Genomic DNA, 21,655 nt, shown 5'->3' on the forward strand with positions numbered 1-21,655 from the left:
AATAGGGAAAAATGGAAGAGAATTAACTGACATTAAGAGAAAATTAGCATGATGAAGACTGTTGTATTTTCTCTGACACCAAGTATGTGTTTTTTCCCAATACCAACTGGGTGTCCAACAATTCAATTCATTTATGACACTAACTTCCCAGAGTCAGTGCAGACCCCACAATCAAGGGGTCAGGGCTCTGCCCCACAAGACTGCCCTCACTTCAGATGCCAGCTGCAAAAGGGATGACCAAGTTATCCACACTTCTGCCTGCAGACTACAAATTCAGGGGCTCACATGACTGTCCCCCTCAGGTTCAATAATTCACTAGGACAGCTCACTGAACTCAGGAAAACACTTTACCTACACTTAGCAGTTTACTGTAAAGTATATAACTCAAAAAGAGCCAAATAGAAGAGATATTCAAGTCAAGGTACGGAGGGAGGGGGTGACACAGAGCCTCCAAACCTTCTCCAAGCACACTGCCTTCCCAGCACATAGATGTGTTCACCAACTTGGAAGATCTCTACATCCCTTCATCTAGGGGTTTTTATGGAAGCCTCATTAGGTAAGCATGATTGACTAGCTCATTGGCCATTGGTGATTGAACTCAATCTCCAGTCCCTCTCCCCTCCCCAGTGGGGCTGAAATTTCCAACCCTCTAACCACATGGTTGGTTCCTGTGGCACATCAGTCCCCTTCCTGAAGCTACCTAGGGTTCCCTAAATTCATAAGCCATCTCATTAACATACAAAAGACAGTAAATTCCAAAGATTTCAGGAACTTTGTGCCAGGAACGGAGACAAAAACTAAATACAGTATTCATTTTTTACTTTACCACAAAGACTGAATTAATGACGTCAAAAAATAAAGTGGTCAAGGAGAATTAAGATAAGGGAAAAGACTTTTGAATTTCAGCAAGAACACTGTGGCAGAAGAAAGGTAGTTGTTCACTAAATCTGTTTCACTTTTCTCCTAGACACCCATCTAGGCTTTATTTGCCAAACTCCCATTACAGTTAACTGTGGTTAAATGACTGATTTCTGATGAATGGAACAGGATAGAAGTGATGTATACAGCCTCCCAGGCCTACCCCATAAAACCCACCTCCGTGCTTTCTTTTACTACTCTGCCAACTGAATGTTGATGCCCAAGATGACCCTGAGAACCACACTTTGAAGACAGCAAACCACACTCCTGTCTACACCACTGCCACTAATCAAGTAAGTGATTATGCAAGTAAAAAGAAAAAAGCTTGTTTCATTCTAGCCACTAAGGCTTCAAGGTTCACCTATTATAACATCTAGTATTTACTACCTTAATGAATTCAGAAAATATTACTAAACTTCAAATTTGTGATTTCAGAATGGAGAGGACATAAACTGTACTTCAGAATAAACCTCTGAAATGTGGGTGAGATGGATGTAAGAGATGCGAGTGGACAGCAAGAAATCATAACATTATAGTTTATTAAAATATTAGGGCTTCCCTGGTGGCGCAGTGGGTGAGAGTCCGCCTGCCGATGCAGGGGACACGGGTTCGTGCCCCGGTCTGGGAAGATCCCACATGCCGCGGAGCGGCTGGGCCCGTGAGCCATGGCCGCTGAGCCTGCGCGTCCGGAGCCTGTGCTTCACAACGGGAGAGGCCACAGCAATGAGAGGCCCGCGTGCCGCAAAAAGAAAAAAAATATATATTAATAGACAATCACCTGATAACAGTCCTGTAGGAAAAGCAGTATTATCAGAAAGAAAATTAACTTTGCTTAAGATTTTAAAGTTTCAGATCCCATATTGCTTCCAGAGTACCACACCAGTCTCTTATAGAAATGGAGACAGCAAATGAAGAAGAATCATTTGAAACATTTTATAATGAAGAAGAAACAGGATAATAGCTAAGAGATAAACTCAAGAAAAGACTTTTTAAAGTTAATACTTGGTATCAATGAAAAACGAAGAATAGAACAAGGAACTGGACATTAAAAAGTATAGAACAACCCATAGTGGTGATATGACAGACAATTACATGAGAGATCAGTAGCAGTATTCTGTGTGGTAACGGGGCCAGGCTGTTTGCAAACAACATGAATTTGTAGTAGGTCAGACTTGTGTACTGTAGTTCTACGTTTTCTTCAGAAAGTTCACTACGGCGTCAAAGCATTAGGGATAGCAGGACCCCAACATGGTAAGAAAACCTTTCCTGAGGTGGTTCTGAGAGCAGACCATGGAGACTGGGTAGGTGATTCTCTAGCATAACTGAGGCTATCAATACATTAGTAAAATAAGCAGAATTGTAAGCTACTGAAAGTCTAGTACAGTATAACAAACCACCTTAGTAAGCATCAAGGAATGTGAGAAGAATAACACCAAGACTGACTAGCTTCTACCTCAGAGATGTTGAGAGAATCCACTATCTCAGATGCATCCTCTAGACTCCATCTACAGGATGGAGTTCCTACCTGCTATGCAGTTTTATTACTTCAAAGAGACAACTGTGTCTTTGGGAGTAGGAAACAAAAATGTGAGCTCAAACCACCACTTTCCAGCTTAAACCCCATTTGTATCCACTTGCTTTGCTGTGAACATAACTTTAAAAGTCCTTTTTGTAGTCCTTAGTATGTTTCAAAAGCCATGTCTTCATGAAACAATCTAAATATCCATTGACAGAGGAATGGATAAAGAAGATGTGGTACATATATACAAGGGAATATTACTCAGTCATAAAAAAGAACAAAATAATACAATTTGCAGCAACATGGATGCAACTGGAGATTGTCATACTAAGTGAAGTAAGTCAGAAAGAGAAAGACAAATACCATATGATATCACTTACATGTGTAACCTAAAATATGGCACAAATGAACCTATGAAACAGAAACAGACTCACAGACACAGAGAACAGACTTGTGGTTGCCATGGTGGGGGGGTATGGGAGTGATGGACTGGGAGTATGGAGTTAGTAGATGCAAACTATTACATATAGAATGGATAAACAACAAGGTCCTACTGTATAGCACAGGGAACTATATTCAATATCCTGGGATAAACCGTAATGGAATATAAAACAGAATGTATTTATATGTATAACTGAGTCACTTTGCTGTATAGCAGAAATTAACACAACACTGTACATCAACTATACTTCAATAAAAAAGTAAATTTTAAAAAGCCATGTCTTCATACTTCATAGCAATGTTCTTGTTTTCAGCCTCAACTCTATGCAAAAGCAAGAGTTCTTCCACACATCCTTTACACCAGCTTTAAAACTAAATTCATCACCGAGCACCCTACCTCACCACAGAGGCTTTAGATGCTACCTACAGTATCTTTCATAGGTCTCGTTTATAATTATATATTTTTTATTTTTAGTTGTCTTCTTGTATTTCTCAAATCTCTCTGGCTGGGAAAGTATCTGGCCTATCTTTATTTTAAATATTACTTATACAGCTAGTTTTTTATACTCACATGCAGGACCTACATTTTCACCTATTATATTTAATCCTCTTATATAAAAGGCCCATAACTCCAGCCTTTTAAAATCTTTGTGAACCCTGATTCTGTCATCCAGTATGTTCACTACCTTTCTCATTCTCCTTTCACGCATATTCCTCTACAAAGAGGGGAGAAAATTCTCTTCCGTCCTTTCTACACTCAGTTTCCTGACCAAACAGTATTTATATCTAGGTCAGATGGACAACTGCTAGCCCATTTGCGGTATTCAATGCATTCTAAACAACTTAAAGAATTAAAATATTACATGATACTAATACTTACTTCTCTGCCCTCAAATAGCATCCCATACTAAGGCTACTTCTCCTATGTTACAACTGAAGAATGCTGAATACAAGATTTTTTTACCTCTTCTCCCCAATCTATACTTATAATTACAGAAAACTGGATTCATATTGAAGGTAGTCAAATCATTAGTCTATAACTTAAATAAATGAGCTAATATCTTAAGAACCACAAATTTAGAAATTCTAATGACACGGTTAATCCTCTTTTACTCAAGCCACAACATTTTTTATCACAGTACTTTAGTCTTCTAAAAAAATCAGAAAGAGGGGCTTCCCTGGTGGCGCAGTGGTTGAGAGTCCGCCTGCATATGCAGGGGACACGGGTTCGTGCCCCGGTCCGGGAGGATCCCACATGCCGCGGAGCGGCTGGGCCCGTGAGCCATGGCCGCTGAGCCTGTGCGTCCGGAGCCTGCGCTCCGCAAGGGGAGAGGCCACAACAGTGAGAGGCCCGCGTAACGCAAAAAAAAAAAAAAAAAAAAAAAAAAAAAAAAAAATCAGAAAGATTTACAAATGCCTCAGTGCAGGCATTCCCTAGTGAAGATTGTGGCATGTTTTCTGAATTATGATATATAAAAATTCACTTCTGAGACAGGGCATCTTTAAAAAGAGCTAGTGCCTAAACAATACTATTTTGTTGATGCCCAAAACCAAGCCAATAAAAATATTTCTTCCCATAATCAGAAATAGATTGTTAGCCATAGAATGCCTCTGCAAAACAATTCTTAAATTTTCTTTGAAATATTGTCTCTAAAATTAACTGAAACTTTATTTATATGACTGTCTGTGGTTTCCATGTATGCCTAAAAGGCACAAGAAAAAGATAAAAATATCCCAGAATTGGAAAAGCAGTCATTATGTTTGGTTTAGCTTATTTTCATATTTTTATTTTTAAAAACCATCCAAATTAAAGTTCAGCATTTCTCAATAGAAGAAAAGAAAGAGAAGGCAATTTCTTTACACAAAAGCAGCAAGACTAAATTCAGCATCCTCTAAATTAAATTTGGGATTTGACTTATTAGCAAATGAATGCATTAAATCCTTTCCCACAAGTCATAAAGTTTAGTCTTCAGTCTGAACAGAATTACCTTTCATTTATTTTTTTTTCATGGAAAGGAATTTTACTTTAAATATAGCAGTGTGTACATGTCAATCCCAAACTCCCAATCTATCCCTCCCCCAGGTAACCGTAAGTGCATTCTCTAAATCTGTCAGTCTGTTTCTGTTTTGTTCATATAAGTTCATTTGTATCATTTTTTTTTAGATTTTTTTTAGGTTCCCCATAGAAGTGATATCATATGATATTTGTCTTTGTCTGATTTACCAATACTTCACTTAGTATGATAATCTCCAGGTCCATCCATGTTGCTGCAAATGGCATTATTTCATTCTTTTTAATGGCTGAGTAATATTCCATGGTATATATGTACACATCCTCTTTATCCATTCATCTGTTGCTTCTATGTCTTGGCTTTTGGGCATATATCCAGAGAAAAACATGGTTCGAAAGGATACGTGCACCCCAATGTTCATTGCAGCACTGTTTACAATACCTTTCATTTAGAATTTAAATACATGAAATACTTGTTGTGTGGGCAGGAAAGATGGCAACAGAAAATAATTTCAAGTCTAATACTATGCTCTGAACCCAGGTTTATCCTCCGAAAAAATAAGTGAAGTTGGTTTCTAATAACACAGCATTCTTTTTTTTTAAATATCTTTATTGGAGTATAATTGCTTTACAATGGTGTGTTAGTTTCTGCTTTATAACAAAGTGAATCAGCTATACATATACATATATCCCCAAATCCTCTTGCATCTCCCTCCCACCTTCCCTATCCCACTCCTCTAGGTGGTCACAAAACGCCGAGCTGATCTCCCTGTGCTATGTGGCTGCTTCCCACTAGCTATCTATTTTACGTTTGGTAGTGTATATATGTCCATGCCACTCTCTCACTTCGTCCCAGCTTACCCTTCCTCCTCCCTGTGTCCTCAAGTCCATTCTCTACATCTGCGCCTTTATTCCTGTTCTGCCCCTAAGTTCTTCAGAACCAATTTTTTTTTTTTAGATTCCATACATATGTGTTAGCATACGGTATTTGTTTTTCTCTTTCTGACTTACTTCACTCTGGATGACAGACTCTAGGTCTATCCACCTCACTACAAATAACCCAATTTCATTTCTTTTTATGGCTGAATAATATTCCATTGTATATATGTGCCATATCTTCTTTATCCATTCATCTGTCGACGGACACTTAGGTTGCTTCCATGTCCTGGCTATTGTAAATAGAGCTGCAATGAACATTGTGATACAAGACTCTTTTTGAATTATGGTTTTCTCAGGGTATATGCCCAGTAGTGGGATTGCTGGGTTGAATGGTAGTTCTATTTTTAGTTTTTTAAGGAACCTCCATACTGTTCTCCATAGTGGCTATATCAATTTACATTCCCACCAACAGTGCAAGAGGGTTCCCTTTTCTCCACGCCCTCTCCAGCATTTACTGTTTGTAGATTTTTTTTTTTTTTTTTTTTTTTTGCAGTACATGGGTCTCTCACCGTTGTGGCCCCTCCCGCTACAGAGCACAGGCTCTGGACGCGCAGGCCCAGCGGCCATGGCTCACGGGCCCAGCTGCTCCGCGGCACGTGGGATCCTCCCAGACCGGGGCGCAAACCGGCGCCCCCTGCATTGGCAGGCGGACTCCCAACCACTGCGCCACCAGGGAAGCCCTGTTTGTAGATTTTTTGATGATGGCCATTCTGACTGGTATGAGGTGATACCTCACTGTAGTTTTGATTTGCATTTCTCTAATGATTAGTGATGTTGAGCATTCTTTCACATGTTTGTTGGCAATCTGTATATCTTCTTTGGAGAAATGTCTATTTAGGTCTTCTGCCCATTTTTGGATTGGGTTGTTTGTTTTTTTTGATATTGAGCTGCATGAGCTGCTTGTGCATTTTGGAGATTAATCCTTTGTCAGTTGCTTCATTGCAAATATTTTCTCCCATTCTGAGGGTTGTCTTTTGGTCTTGTTTATGGTTTCCTTTGCTGGGCAAAAGCTTTTAAGTTTCATTAGGTCCCATTTGTTTATTTTTGTTTTTATTTCCATTTCTCTAGGAGGTGGGTCAAAAAGGATCTTGCTGTGATTTATGTCATAGAGTGTTCTGCCTATGTTTTCCTCTAAGAGTTTTATAGTGTCTGGCCTTACATTTAGGTCTTTGATCCATTTTGAGTTTATTTTTGTGTATGGTGTTAGGGAGTGTTCTTACTTCATTTTTTACATGTAGCTGTCCGGTTTTCCCAGCAGCACTTATTGAAGAGGCAACACAGCATTCTTTTAACACAGCATGCTTTTAACATTTCTGAACCTCAGTTCTTCCAAATTATAGAATCCTGTTTTCAGATCTTGCATTTACATTAAAGTCCAAATGCTAACCATAGCTTAAAAGTGTCACTCTCAGAATACTCTCAGATCTTGGCTGAGACTAAGAGTCAAAAAACCTGGGTTTGAATGCTAGCTCTGCTGCATCTGAGCTGCTAGACCTTAGTGAAACCGTTTAAACTTCCTAATCCTCAATTTACCTATCTTTAAATTAGATATACTACCTCTAATCATCTAATTTGTGAGTTCATCACAGTCTGTGAATTGTATGTAACTGTTAAATATTAACATTAATGTTACATGCTAAAAACTTGTTCCGCTACTACCACCTTGGTAGGGTAAGATTTTTTTCCATGTAAATCATCACAAAAGGGTCACTACCACCTTGGAATCAAAAAACCACCTAGGCTCTGAGCCAAATCACCTTCAATTAGACTAAAATTTTATTAAGCCTATCTCTGGTCTTGAAGTTGCAGGAGTTGCTCTAGATTACACAGTATATCACAGTTATTCAAGTTATTGCTGTTAATATGCAGAATAGTTGCACCTCCCTAACATATAAAGTAAAGCACAAAGCCATAAATAATAAGACAACAAAAATTTAACAGTTAGTGTTCTATTATGTTTTAAAAATGGGCTTTGGGGACCTCCCTAGCGGTCCAGTGGATAAGACTCTGCACTTCCACTGCAGGGGCACAGGTTCCATCCCTGGTCGGGGAGCTAAGATCCCACGTGCCACACAGCGCAGCCAAAAGATAAAAAAATAAAATTAAATTAAAAAAATTTTTGAATAAAAAATAAAAATGGGCTTTGTTAGATAAACAAATTTATTCTGTACCTGACAAAGCACAATAGACATTAGAAGATGAGAATTGCTATCAATTACGAAAAACTTAAAAGAAAAAATTCCCAATGTAATCCAGCACATCAAATATTCTTTAAATATTAATCTGGCTCCCAAAATCTTGAAGTGCTTCACAAAGAATCAGCCAAGATGTCATCTAGGAAAATCTTAGGTGAGGAAAAGTTATGCTACCTCTTAACACCTCGGTTTCACCAATCCAGCAGCACACGGCTCTACTTGTTATTGGAGAGACACTGACAGCACTTGAACATGGGAGTGTCTGTCACACAAAGAAAAAATATCCATTTACTAAGTATTAAAATCAACATGTGTCTCTCCATCACTACTGGAGAAATATCAGAGGCATCACAGTATCTATGCCTTAGCTTTCAAAATACAAAAATTATTCCTTCTCAGTGATAGCTAAATAGCTAGAGTCAAATCATGATCTCTCTCTGACCCAATAATGTCTGCTGTTCTTGAAATTGATGAAGGTGGTTCACTGTTCATATTGTCAAACTGATGTAGTTTATTTATATCCATCCACACATTGATGTGAGGGGAGGTAGGAACTCACAAAAATTTCTAAAAGGTCTCCAGTACCAAAACGTTCCCCTTTCGATCATTACTAAAAAGGACAGTGAAGCAGAGTTTAAAAGCTTTAATAGTACAAACACCAGTTATCCACACCATAAGACCAATTACTACTATTTACAGGCATGTGGAAGAGAAGAGAAAGGAATACAAGGACTCTCTTAAAAACCTACTTTTCTCCTCCATCTGTGTGGTAACTTTTACCTTACCCAGAACACTTGACTTCTGACACTTCTAGTCACCCAGTGTGGGGGTTTTTCCCCCAAAACAAGCAATTATCCACGACACCTGCTGGGTGTCCTACAATTTTACAATTTAACTCACTGATTAAGGTTAAGGGCTCAGTCCCACAAGACTGACCCCCACTTCAGATATCAATCGCAAGTAGGTTGTACAGTAGTACAACTTCTGTACGACTTGGCTATAAATCGGAGGTTCCTGTGACCTCCATCCCTTTGGATTCAATTAATTTACTCAAGTGGCTCATAGAGCTCGGGAAAACATTTTACTTACATTATCCAGTTTATTAAAGAATATGATAAGGAATACAGATGAACAGCCAGATGAAGAGATACATAGAGTGAGGTCTGGGAGGGTCCCAAGCATATGAATTTCTCTCTCTGTACAGTTGGGGTGCATCACCCTCCCAGTAGGTGCATGTTTCACCAACCTGGAAGCTCTCCGAATCCCAACTTTGGGGATTTTTATGGTGATGTCATCACGTAGGCATTATCAATCATTAATTCCATTTTCAGCCCTTCTCCCTTTTCAAGAGAATAGTAGATGGGGCTGAAAATTCCAAGCTTCTATTCATGGCTTGGTCTTTCCAGTGACCAGCCCCCATCCAGGAGCCATCCAGGAGCCCACCCAGAGTTGCCTCATTAGAACAAAAGACATTCATATCACCCAGGAACTTACAAAGGTTTCAGGAACCCTGTGTCAGGAACCGGGATCAAAGACGCTCATATCACTTAGGAAATCAGACGGACTTCAGAAGCTCTGTGCCAGGAACTGGGGGCAGAGACCACTATGTATTTTCTATTATCTCAAAGATCCTCACATTCTTTCCCCAGTTTTAATCCTGAACTCAAGATTTACCCTCTCTGTGTGTCTACAGAACCCACAGCCTTCTTTACAGAACTGGGTTTAACAATCAAAATTAAGCATTTAGAAATGTACCTTTTATCCTCAGCGAGGCAGAGATGGACAGTCATTTGCTAGGACAAGAAAATTCATAATTTTTAACATCAGTTTTATTCCTAATAAATATTTCTGATCCAGGCTAACAAGAGAATGAACAATTCTTCCTCTGGGGGAGGTGCTGCAATATGTCAAACAAACAGCAACCATGACAGTAACAATAATAACATTAACAAGCCACCTCATTTACTGAGCACTTAACTTTATGGAAGACACTGTTCTAAGCATTTTATTTATATTTTTCCCATTTTACCTTTGCAGTAACCCTATGAGATTAGTATTATCATTATCCTCATTTTATAGATGAAGATGACTGTTCAAGAAGTTAAGTAACTTCTCAGAAGTCATACCGTACAGGTGGGATTTCAACCCAGGCAGTCTCCTCTTCATTGCCATATTATACCAAATGATCACTCAACAAGAACTGCTTTGATTAACACTGCTCATGTATATATGTGTGTGTGTGTAAACATATACACAATATAAGTGAATACACAAACATACATACATACACACATATACACACTCTCTAAACTTTATAGTAATATTGAAAAATACTTTAGTGATCATCTTTTCAGTCTCTCATTTTACCACCATAGATCCACCACCAGATAGAATGTCCTGGTCATCACAAATTATGCTCAACCATTAAATTCCTTTAAAATGGCTGACAAAAATAAAGCAGCTTAATTGCACTATTATAAAGCAACATACAAATTCTGTAACTGGAAAGAAAGAATTCAGATTTTGATTTCAAGGCCAAACTCAAACCATGACTGGTCACTATTAAACCAACCTTTGGTTTTGTTTGTCTGTGTTTTTGTTTAGTTTTCACTAAAACAACAACCTAGAAATTTTCAGAAAAAAATATAATATTTGATTAGTGACACACTATCACTGAAGCTACTAGGCTAAGATTTTGACTAAAAGAATCAGAGGAATCTTTCAGCTTCCAGGTATGTAAAAATCATCTATTTCATCTTTAATATTAAAGAGAAGATTAAACAGGAAAAAGAACAGCAAAACAGACATTCCAGAATCAGTATATTCCGAGTTTACTGTATTAGGGCGATTATTTCTAATAATGTGTTACAGTTAAATCACCAAATTATTTAAAAGTAACTGCAACATAAATATAACCATAAATGAAACATGAAAAGAAAAATATCATTATAAAAGTATAATAAAACAATACCAACTTACCAGTTCAACTCCCTGGGGGAAAGGTGTATCATCCCAGTCCTTCTGTGGAAACCTCTGGATTATTTTCCCCAGACCTGCTCCTGACCCTATTAATAAAATCAAAGTGAATATGGTTATAGGGTACTTAAAAATCTGAATACTCATTATATTAACACTTATTTCTAAATGAATATTTGTTGAATAACTTGATATACTGATTAAACATTTTCAAGTTTTAAAGGGTCTAAAACTACCTTCTAAACATAACACTGAAATGATAGGCAATCCTTATCCTATAGACTCTCAAAAGAGTAACACATATGAAAAGCTAGGGAGAACAGACAGAGGCACTGAAATTGGAGTCTCCACACCATGGGAGCAACTGTACTTTGTTCCCAGTAAGGAAAGCTGTCTTCTCAGTATCTCAAGTTGATATTTAAGAAGAACTTTTCTATGGAGACAAAGTAATTTTAAGTGACAAATGAAATGATACCATTAGCACTAAGCTTCAGTTATGGGTTATAAGCCCTGTTTTGGGTTAAATAAAGATTTTTAGAGTGGCCTGGGAACTTGACCATTGTCTAGACAGGGTTTCTCAACATCAGCACTACTGACATTTGGGGCCAGATAATTCCTTGTTGGGTTGGAGGCAGGGGTCTGGGAGCTATCCCGTGCATTATAGGATGTTTAGCAACATCCTTAGCTTCAACTCACTAGAAGTTAATAGCACCCCACCTACAATCACCAAGTTTTTACAACCAAAAATGTGTCCAGGTCACTGCCAAATGTGCTCTGGGGGGCCAAAAATGCCTCTGGTTGAAAACCATTGGACTATATATAGCATTATTGTTATAAAATTACCCTGTGACACTAAAAACCAGATCAACTTAAAATTGAACTTTGGGGATATAATCTGTGAGTAATTTGGGGCTAGAGAGTACATGTTAGGTCTAAATTGCTTTCTGCCATACTTTTTAAAATATATATTTATTTATTTATTTGGCGGCACCAGGTCTTAGTTGCCCCAAGCAGGACCTTCGTTGCCGTGTGCGCGATCTTTTAGTTGCAGCATGTGGGCTCTCAGTTGCAGCATGTGGAATCTAGTTCCTTGACCAGAGATCGAACCCGGGACCCCTGCCTTGGGGGCGCAGAGTCTTAACCACTGGACCACCAGGGAAGTCCCTCTGCAATACTTTTTAAAAGCTTCATGTGTTTGCATGTTCTACATGTTGTTCCAACTCACTTTGAAGTAAAAGCAACAACATTCTGATTATTTAGACATCTAAGTAAAGGAAACCTTAACACCTGATTCAAATTTTGTTTTTCTTCACTGATAGCTTCATTACTTTTCTTTTAAATTTTTTAATAGATCTTTATTGGAGTATAATTGCTTCACAATACTGTGTTAGTTTGCATTGCACAACAAAGCGAATCAGCCATATGCACACACGTGTCCCCACATCCCCTCCCTCTTGAGCCTCCCTCCCATCCTCCCTATCCCAGCCCTGTAGGTCATCGCAAAGCACTGAGCCGATCTCCCTGTGCTATGCTGCTGCTTCCCAACAGCCAACTATTTTATATCGGTAGTGTATATATGTCGACGCTACTCTCACTTTGCCCCAGCTTCGCCCTCCCACCCCATGTCCTCAAGTCCATTTTCTATGTCTACCTCTTTATTCCTGCCCTGCAACTAGGTTCATCAGTACCATTTTTTTTTTAGATTCCATATATATGCGTTAGCATATGATATTTGTTCTTTCTCTTTCTGACTTTCTTCACTCTGTATGACAGACTCTAGGTCCATCCATCTTACTACAAATAACTCAATTTTGTTTCTTTTTATGGCTGAGTAATACTCCATTGTATATATGTGCCACATCTTCTTTATCCATTTATCTGTCGATGGACATTTAGGTTGCTTCCATGTCCTGGCTATTGTAAATAGTGCTGCAATGAACATTGTAGTACATGTCTCTTTTTGAATTATGGTTTTCTCAGGGTATATGCCCAGTAGTGGGATTGCTGGGTCATATGGTAGTTCTATTTTTAGTTTTTTAAGGAACCTCCGTACTGTTCTCCATAGTGGCTATATCAATTTACATTCCCACAACAGTGCAAGAGAGTTCCCTTTTCACCACACCCTTTCCAGCATTTATTGTTTCTAGATTTTTTGATAATGGCCATTCTGACCAGCATGAGGTGATACCTCATTGTAGTTTTGATTTGCATTTCTCTAATAATTAGTGATGTTGAGCATATTTTCATGTGCCTCTTGGCCATCTGTATGTCTGCCTTGGTGAAATGTCTATTTAGGTCTTCTGCCGATTTTTTAACTGGATTGTTTGGTTTTTTGACATTGAGCTCCATGAGCTGTTTGTATATTTTGGGGAGTAATCTTTTGTCTGTTGTTTCATTTGCAAATATTTTCTCCTATTCTGAGGGTTGTCTTTTTGTCTTGTTTATGGTTTCCTTTGCTGTGCAAAAGCTTTAAAGTTTAATTAAGTCTCATCTGTTTATTTTTGTTTTTATTTCCATTACTCTAGGAGGTGGGTCAGAAAAGATCTTGCTGTGATTTATGTCAAAGCGTGTTTTTCCTGTGTTTTCCTCTAAGAGTTTTATAGTGTCTGGCCTTACATTTAAGTCTTTAATCCATTTGGAGTTTATTTTTGTGTATGGTGTTAGGGAGTGTTCTAATTTCCTTCTTTTACATGTAGCTGTCCAGTTTTCCAGCACCACTTATTGAAGAGGCTGCCTTTTCTCCACTGTATGTTCTTGCCTCCTCTGTAGTAAATTAGGTGCCCACATGTGAGTGGGTTTATCTCTGGGCATTCTATCTTGTACCACTGATCTATATTTCTGGTTTGGGGCCACTGCCATACTGTCCTGATTACTGTAGCTTTGTGGTATAGTTTGAAGTCGGGGAGCCTGATTCCTCCAAGTCCGTTTTTCTTTCTCAAGATTGCTTTGGCTATTCGGGGTCTTTTGTGTTTCCATACGAATTGTAAAATTTTTTGTTCTAATTCTGTGAAGAATGCCATTGGTAGTTTGATAGGAATTGCACTAAATCTGTAGATTGCTTTGGGTCATATAGTCATTTTCACAATATTGATTCTTCCAATCCAAGAACATGGTATATTTCTCCATCTGTTTATGTCATCTTTGATTTCTTTCATCAGTGTTCTATAGTTTTCTGAGTACAAGTCTTTTGCCTCCTTAGGCAGGTTTATTCCTAGGTATTTTATTCTTTTGGTTGTAATGGTAAATGGGAGTGTTTCCTTAATTTCTCTTTCTGATTTTTCGTTGTTGGTGTATAGGCATACCAGAGATTTCTGTGTATTAATTTTGTATCCTGCAACCTTACCAAATTCATTGATTAGTTCTAGTAGTTTTCTGGTGGCATGTTTAGGATTTTCTATGTATAGTATCATGTTATCAAGCAAACAGTGACAGTTTTACTTCTTCTTTTCCAATTTGTTTCCTTTTATTTCTTTTTCTTCTCTGACTGCTGTGGCTAGGACTTCCAAAACTATGTTGAGTAAGAGTGGCGAGAGTGGACATCCTTGTCTTGTTCCTGATCTTAGTGGAAATGCTTTCAGTTTTTCACCGTTAAGTATGATGCTTGCTGTGGGTTTGTCATATATGGCCTTTATTATGTTGAGGTACATACCCTCTGTGCCCATTTTCTGGAGTGTTTTTTATCATAAATGGGTGTTGAATTTTGTCATAAGTTTTTTCTGCATCTACTGAGATGATGATATGGTTTTTATTCTTCAGTTTGTTAATGTGGTATATCACATTGATTGATTTGCATATATTGAAGAATCCTTGCATCCCTGAGATAAATCCCACTTGATCATGGTGTATGATCCTTTTAATGTGCTGTTGGATTCTGTTTGCTACTATTTTGTTCAGGATTTTTACATCTATGTTCATCAATGATACTGGTCTATAATTTTCTTTTTTTGTGATATCTTTTTCTGGTTTTAGTGTCAGGGTGAACATCTAATTCAATTAAAAAAAATTCACTATCATCTCTCATCCTCATCCCTGTGAACTGAACTCCCCCCGGCCCTCACCTAGACTTTAAAATCACTTTATGACCAAATCTTACCTTTAAAAGATAAACGGAAAGTTAAGTTCATTTTACTGACCAACTCTGAACTATCTGCTAAAACCGAGGTCACGTTTGACAAAGGCAAAATGAAAACATTCTCAATTAAAATTAACAACTGCTGCAGTATAGTAACTCTTCATATACCCATCATTATAGGGGAATAAAGGATTTCATTAAGAGTAAACTAAAAGTGATTTATCATAGGCATTCACTTTTCAAAATCCACCTCAAGCATCACCACTTCTTACATTCACATCAAGGCTAATTCAACAAATTACTAGATACTGGGATACACAATGAAAAAGATATGGCCCCTATCCTGAAGGAACTGATAAGCTATTAGGAGAAACAGAAAAATGAACTGATAATTTCAGTATATCATGGTAAGTACAATGATAGAAGAGAACCTAACCTAATGTAGCAGAGAAACCATGGAAAACTTTACAGAAGAAATGAGAGAAAGCTTCTTGTTCTTTCAGTACCATCTTTATATGCCCAAGTACTTAGCATACTGAATGCCTCGCACTTAGTTCATATGGAGCTAAATGTTTATTTTAATAGATTCGTTAATATTGACAGAAACTGTTTTAAGCTTACATCTCCTCTCTCTCCTTTTTTTTTTTTTTTTTTTTTTTTTTTTTTTTTGCAGTACGCGGGGCTCTCACTGCTATGGCCTCTCCCGTTGCGGAGCACAGGCTCCGGACACGCAGGCTCAGTGGCCATGGCTCACGGGCCCAGCCGCTCCGTGGCATATGGGATCTTCCCAGACCGGGGCACGAACCCGTGTCCCCTGCATCGGCAGGCGGACTCTCAACCACTGCGCCACCAGGGGAGCCCTCCTCTCTTTTTAAAAAGTGAGAAATGCATGTTATTTATCTCATCATACTTAACCAGGTGTTCCTATATTGTTTATTCAGTTCTGAAAGTCATACCTCATGCATTGCAGGCTCAGGAAATATTTTAACACGTTAATTTTTACTAATTATAAAAATAACAAATGTTAACTGCAGGAAATTTTTTGAATATATAAAAATATAAAGAAGAAATCACCCATAATCCCACACCTGAAGACAATTACTGTTAACATTTTATCCTAGGCTTTTTTCATACATGTATTTTTTCATCAGAATTGAGATAATACTAAACCTAGATTTATATAATGGTTTACTATTAATATTTTATAATGGACCCTTGATCATAATATGCATTTTCTATTTTCTCTATTATAAGTAATGCTTCAAAAAATCTTTCTATATAAATCTTTATCCTCATCTCACTTTTGCCTGAAAAATTCTTAGATATACAACTAATGGATCAAAGAATATGACAATTTTAAAGACTCACACAAGGCCAAAGCGCTCACCAGAAAGATATTAATAATTTTTTTACATTCTGTGTATAAGAATGAGACTGGCATTTTCACTACATCCTCACCAACAACTGTTATTTTAAAATTTGTTTTAGTTACTGCCAATTTGAGAAGTAAAAAAGTTCCTCGTAAGCAGGAGCATAACTTTCAAAAGTTCTCCAGGAGCAACATATTATTTATTGATTTCATAATGATATGCAGTCTTTCAATAATATGAAAGCTTAGTTTGAAATGCTGATGTAACATTTATAAGTGCACATAGAAATATGATTCATGAGTGATAGATTTCATATATGTTATTTGTAAATGGAAATTAGGTTATAAAAAGGCAAAAATAAAAATGCTAAAATGATACTTCACAAGTAAAATGTGGAAAGAGCTACAATAACTTGGTTTTGAATATCAAATATGTAAACTGATGCACCTAACAACTTTTGAGGAACTTAGAAAAATACCTTAGAGAAGTAAACAAACATTGTCTGATTCTTGTTTCTTGATTTTAAGAGTTTAGTCTGAACGTTTAAACTTATTTCCCAAGTTTATATAATTTATATAAAAGCATTCTTATAGGAAGTACTGGTTGTATTTAAGAATGCTGACAAGATGACCTTTTACATTGAGGAGCAAGCCACATTGAAGGAAGACTGTTCTAGAGTCAGATGTCCACCAGTGGACTGATAATTATGTCCAGAGGTGAAATAGGTCATCTAAGTCAGAGTGAGTGGCTGTGGAAGCAGCTCCTATTTGCACTATGTATTAAATGGGGCTGGGTGACCGGGTAGGGAGAGAGAGAAATTCCTCAAAAGAAAGGGGACCACTTCTTAGAAAGGAGAGGTGCTAGGCAGACAAAACTGTGATTGTTCACTGCATTGCATGCAGCTAAATTGAAAAACAGAGGGGACGGTTATCAGTCAAGGCCTTCATGTGTTTCTTTCCAGCCCCTACTCTTCTACTCCATCAGAAGAACAAGAAATATGATGACCACATGGAGTTCATACATAAAAAGGGGGACTCTTGGCAGGATACCAGCACATTTGGAAATAGCCTTTTTTGAAAAAAAGTGCAAATGCTAGACAAACTGCCCCAAGCAAATTTAGGAAGGGTGAGGAAATACTGGCATGATCAGGCACACTTTTCCCTCCTTTATGTGTGGTAAGCCACTTTCCCTTGGGCCCTGGTAGGGCTGCCAGACTACCCAACCCAGCCACAAGGATTAGCAAGTGACCTAGGATGATCTCAGTCAAAGTAACTGTTTTAGCCTTACCAGATAACCCCAGGAAAGTCAAACAGTATTCTTGGGGGTTACTAAGTAGTATGCTATAGGTGTGGAGTTGCCAGTAGTATAAGGAAGAAGTTCATCTGCAGAAGAACTGAAGAGTTAGTAGGGGTTAACTAAGTGAAGAAATGTAATACTCTGCTCTATACAAAACAGGATGGTTGATATTTGTTGACTGTACCAATTGACAAAAATTAATCGTTGAAGTGGCTTGTGTATGCTTAAAGTGTAAACGTACAAAATATATACTAATTTGTTTAACACAGACTCTGAACTTTGAGAAATTACTCTAATGCGTAATTCGCTAAATCTTCTGTATATTTATCTAAATAACTAGAGCAATGGTTATCTACACTGGACTTGTTTTATGAAGTCCAGCTGCCCATATCACCTACTATCGCAAATGGCACCACCCACAGCTCAGTGAAGGGCAGCAGTCATGCTCAGAAGCACACAATCCTGTCTCTCCTCTCATCAGCCAGAGAGAAATTATGAAATCATTATTTTTGGTTATCACATTTACTGCTACTTGTCTGTCTCACCTCACTAGAGTGAAAACAGTGATTTTGGCCTGCTTTGTTTACTGATGTGTCCCAGGCATTTAGAACAATTACTGGTATATATTAGATACTTAATAAAATACTTGTTGAGTCAATGAATGGGACTATTAGGTGGGCAAGGGCATTTATAAACCAGCAAGCAACTTACGACCAGAGTGACCTGGCTGTAAAAGGTATCCTAGACAAATCTGATTTCTCTGCTAGGAAATTCTGAATAGAAGAAATGAGAGCCTAAAGCAGCTAAAAAGATGTATCAAGACTTGCGAGCTCAGGCAACCACAGGGAGTCATGTGTAAAGCCAGTTATAGAACAGCAGAAACCCCGGCAGAGACTTGCCAGTAGAACAGGTCTACCTCCAGTAAACTCTGGCAGCACTGTTGCATCTGTCATCAAACTTCTTAAGTATTGTAATGATATTCCTCCTTCTTAAGCTAGAATGGACCTATGATTCCTTGTCAGTAAAGAATCCAAACTATAATACACTGTAAGAGGCACTCTGATAGATCAAGCCCTTTCAAACTGGTAAAGGGTTTGGAAATTTTTACATAAAAAGAAGACTTAGAAAACTTTTTTTAAAAAGTTAAGAAGCACACATGAGAACTTTCTCCAAATATGTAAAGAGCTATTATGTGGAAGAAGATAGAGTGGAGCAAACTAGAGCCAAAAACTATAATTCAGAGGAGAGATTTTTGAGTCAATATAAAAGGAAGAACCTTGTGAGAATGAGAACTATCAAAAACAGAATGAACTGCCACAGAAAGCAATGGTTAGAACAAGTTTTAGTACAAGCAACTAGTTTTTGTGGTCTGGAAAACTGGGCAGAACGGTCAGAGGACAAATCCAAAAAATATGGAAAGCAGACTACTACAGCAATTCATTTATTCAACAATAACGCAATGCCAGGCCTTGTGTTAGGTGCTAAGGATAAAACCTGCTGTGGGAACATTTAAAACTTGAATTGGGGTTTTAAACAGCACTTAAATGATTAATTTTTGTCAATAAAAGGACAGAGATAGGCACAGTATAACAATGGGTAAAGATTAGGGAAGAAAATAATACTGTTTAGAAATCAGGTCATGAGTCTAAGGAAATAAGGGATAGAAAAACTAAAAAGTTCCAAATTTTGGAACAGAGATATTTCTTATTCCTATTTTGACATAATAGCAGCATCACTTAAGTTCAATGATGAGAAATGTAATTTCTTGAGAACCCAAATAAAATGATAAGTAATGGTATATCCAAAAGAAAAATCTTAAAAGCAGACATTCTTTCATGCTTTAAAAAGCAATTCATTAAGTCTGTTCTCTATACCTGTGAGTCTGTCTCTATTTTTGCTATGAGGCGGGATGGGGTAGGGGACTGAGAGGTACAAACTACTATGTGTAAAATGGATAGGCTACAGGATGTACTATACAGAATAGGGAAATACAGTCATTGTTTTGTAGTGACTTTAAATGGAGTATAACCTATAAAAATGCTGAGTCACTGTGTTGTACACCCAAAACTAATATGATATTATAAATCAACTATAGTTCAATTTTTAAAATGCAATTCAAGTTGTCTAAAAGTGCATGATGCATATACATGGTGACTTCTTTACACAGTGACTTTGTTTTTCAGATGATTTATACACTTAGCAAACTTTACACTCAGTCTACATGTAATATTGCAAAACTATTCATGAATAATTATGGAAATTAAAGTATGGACTTTCTGACTGGCTAACACATTTCAAATATATAAACCAAATAACAGAGTAAATTTATTAATATCTACACGCAAAAGCAGAAGTCTCTAGCTTTATTAATGAAGAGGGTATTTGTCTTTGTCTGGTGTATTTCACTTAGAGTAATGCTGGTAGAAAACAGGAGAGACTGGTAAAAGAGTAAAAACTTTCAACCATAAGATGAATAAGTCTGAGGATCTAAGGTAAAACATGGTGACTACAGTTGGTAACACTGTATTGTAAAACTGGAATTTGCTAACAGAGTAGAACTTGTTTTCCAAAAAAAAAAAAAGATGAATATGTGAAGTGATGAGTTAATTAACTAGATGGGGGAATCCTTTCACAATGCATATCTATATCAAATCACCATGATGTATTCTTTAAATATCTTAAATTTTATTTGTCAATTTTACCTAAATAAACAGTTGGGAAAAAATAGTGAAAAGCCAAAAAAAATTTTTTTAAATTAAGGGTACTAACAGAAACTTTTAAATAGGAATATTACACAAATGAAACAGTAACCTTTATGACTAACCTTTGAAATAATTTTACAAGTAAATGAACAGATAATGTAGAACAATACATCATCTAAAATGTCCTCTTACTTTCATCAGATTGCCCATCCCTTGGTTCCTAACTGTTCCTCATCTCTCCCAAGGAGGACAAGAACAGAATCGACATAGATTTGTCCTTAGACAGGAAGTAGAAGAGTTCTGATAAAGAAACATGGCAGACATAGTATATCTGACCTCTGATTAGTATAATGGAAAGAACCCAGACTTGGACGTTAGTCAGACTTAGGTTCAAATTCAGGCTCTGCTATTTCATAGTCTTGTGACCTTGAAAAATACACTTAATCTCTCGAAATCTGTTTTCTCAACCTCAAAATATGGTTAATATAATGCCCATCACACAAGGCTGCTATTAACAATGAGATTACATACCTAGCAGCACAGAATCTTCCACAAAAGACAGGCTTGGGACAAGAAAAATTAGGTCAATTTAAGACTTACTCCTTTACTTGAAGAATATAATTTAAAGGAGCTCCCACTGTTAATATTATCTCCTTAACGTAAGTGAGGTGTCCAAAGCCTATTAAGAAACCAGTGGCAACCTAAAGGACAGCCTTTAATTGATATGTTTTACCCTGTCCCAATCAACACTTTTATTAATTACATGGTGGAAAACAGAAGACATCCTCTTCAAATCTATAAAAAGCAAAAATCTGAGAGAAGATGGAGATGGAGGTAGCAGAAATGTAGCTCATCAATCTGTCTGAATTCCCATATAAAAAATAGCATCAAAATATCACAGTGAACTGGCATAAAGACCAATGTAACAGAATAGAGAGCCCAGAAATAAACCCTCATGTATATGGTCAAATTATCTTTAAGAAAAGTGTCAAGGCTACACAATTGGGAAAGAATAGTTTCTTCAACAAACAGTGCTGGGAAAACTGGATATCCGTATGCAAAAGAATAAAGTTGGACCCTTACCCTACACCACATAGAAAAATTAACTCAAAATGGATTAAAGACCTAAACCTAAGACTTGAACTACAAAATTCCTAGAAGAAAACAAAAGGGAAAAGCTTCATGACATTGGATTTGGCAATGATTTCTCAGATAC

The 21,655-nt window shown here is 37.3% G+C and overlaps 1 protein-coding gene across 6 annotated transcripts in view; it reads right to left on the reverse strand.

Annotated features, from left to right (window-relative positions):
- SBF2 (SET binding factor 2) overlaps positions 1–21,655 on the reverse strand; it is a gene marked incomplete at its 3' end in the record, with an annotated part of 467,309 nt that overhangs the window by 370,907 nt on the left and 74,747 nt on the right. For all 6 annotated transcript variants that reach the window (XM_079707414.1, XM_079707413.1, XM_079707411.1 and 3 more), the window contains exon 2: positions 11,003–11,088. In XM_079707414.1, the coding sequence (XP_079563540.1) occupies positions 11,003–11,088 (86 nt within the window). The remainder of the gene's footprint in view (positions 1–11,002; positions 11,089–21,655) is intronic.

The sequence above is a fragment of the Hyperoodon ampullatus genome (assembly GCF_949752795.1).
Source record: "Hyperoodon ampullatus genome assembly, chromosome: 7".
In the NCBI taxonomy this organism is placed as follows: domain Eukaryota; kingdom Metazoa; phylum Chordata; class Mammalia; order Artiodactyla; family Ziphiidae; genus Hyperoodon; species Hyperoodon ampullatus.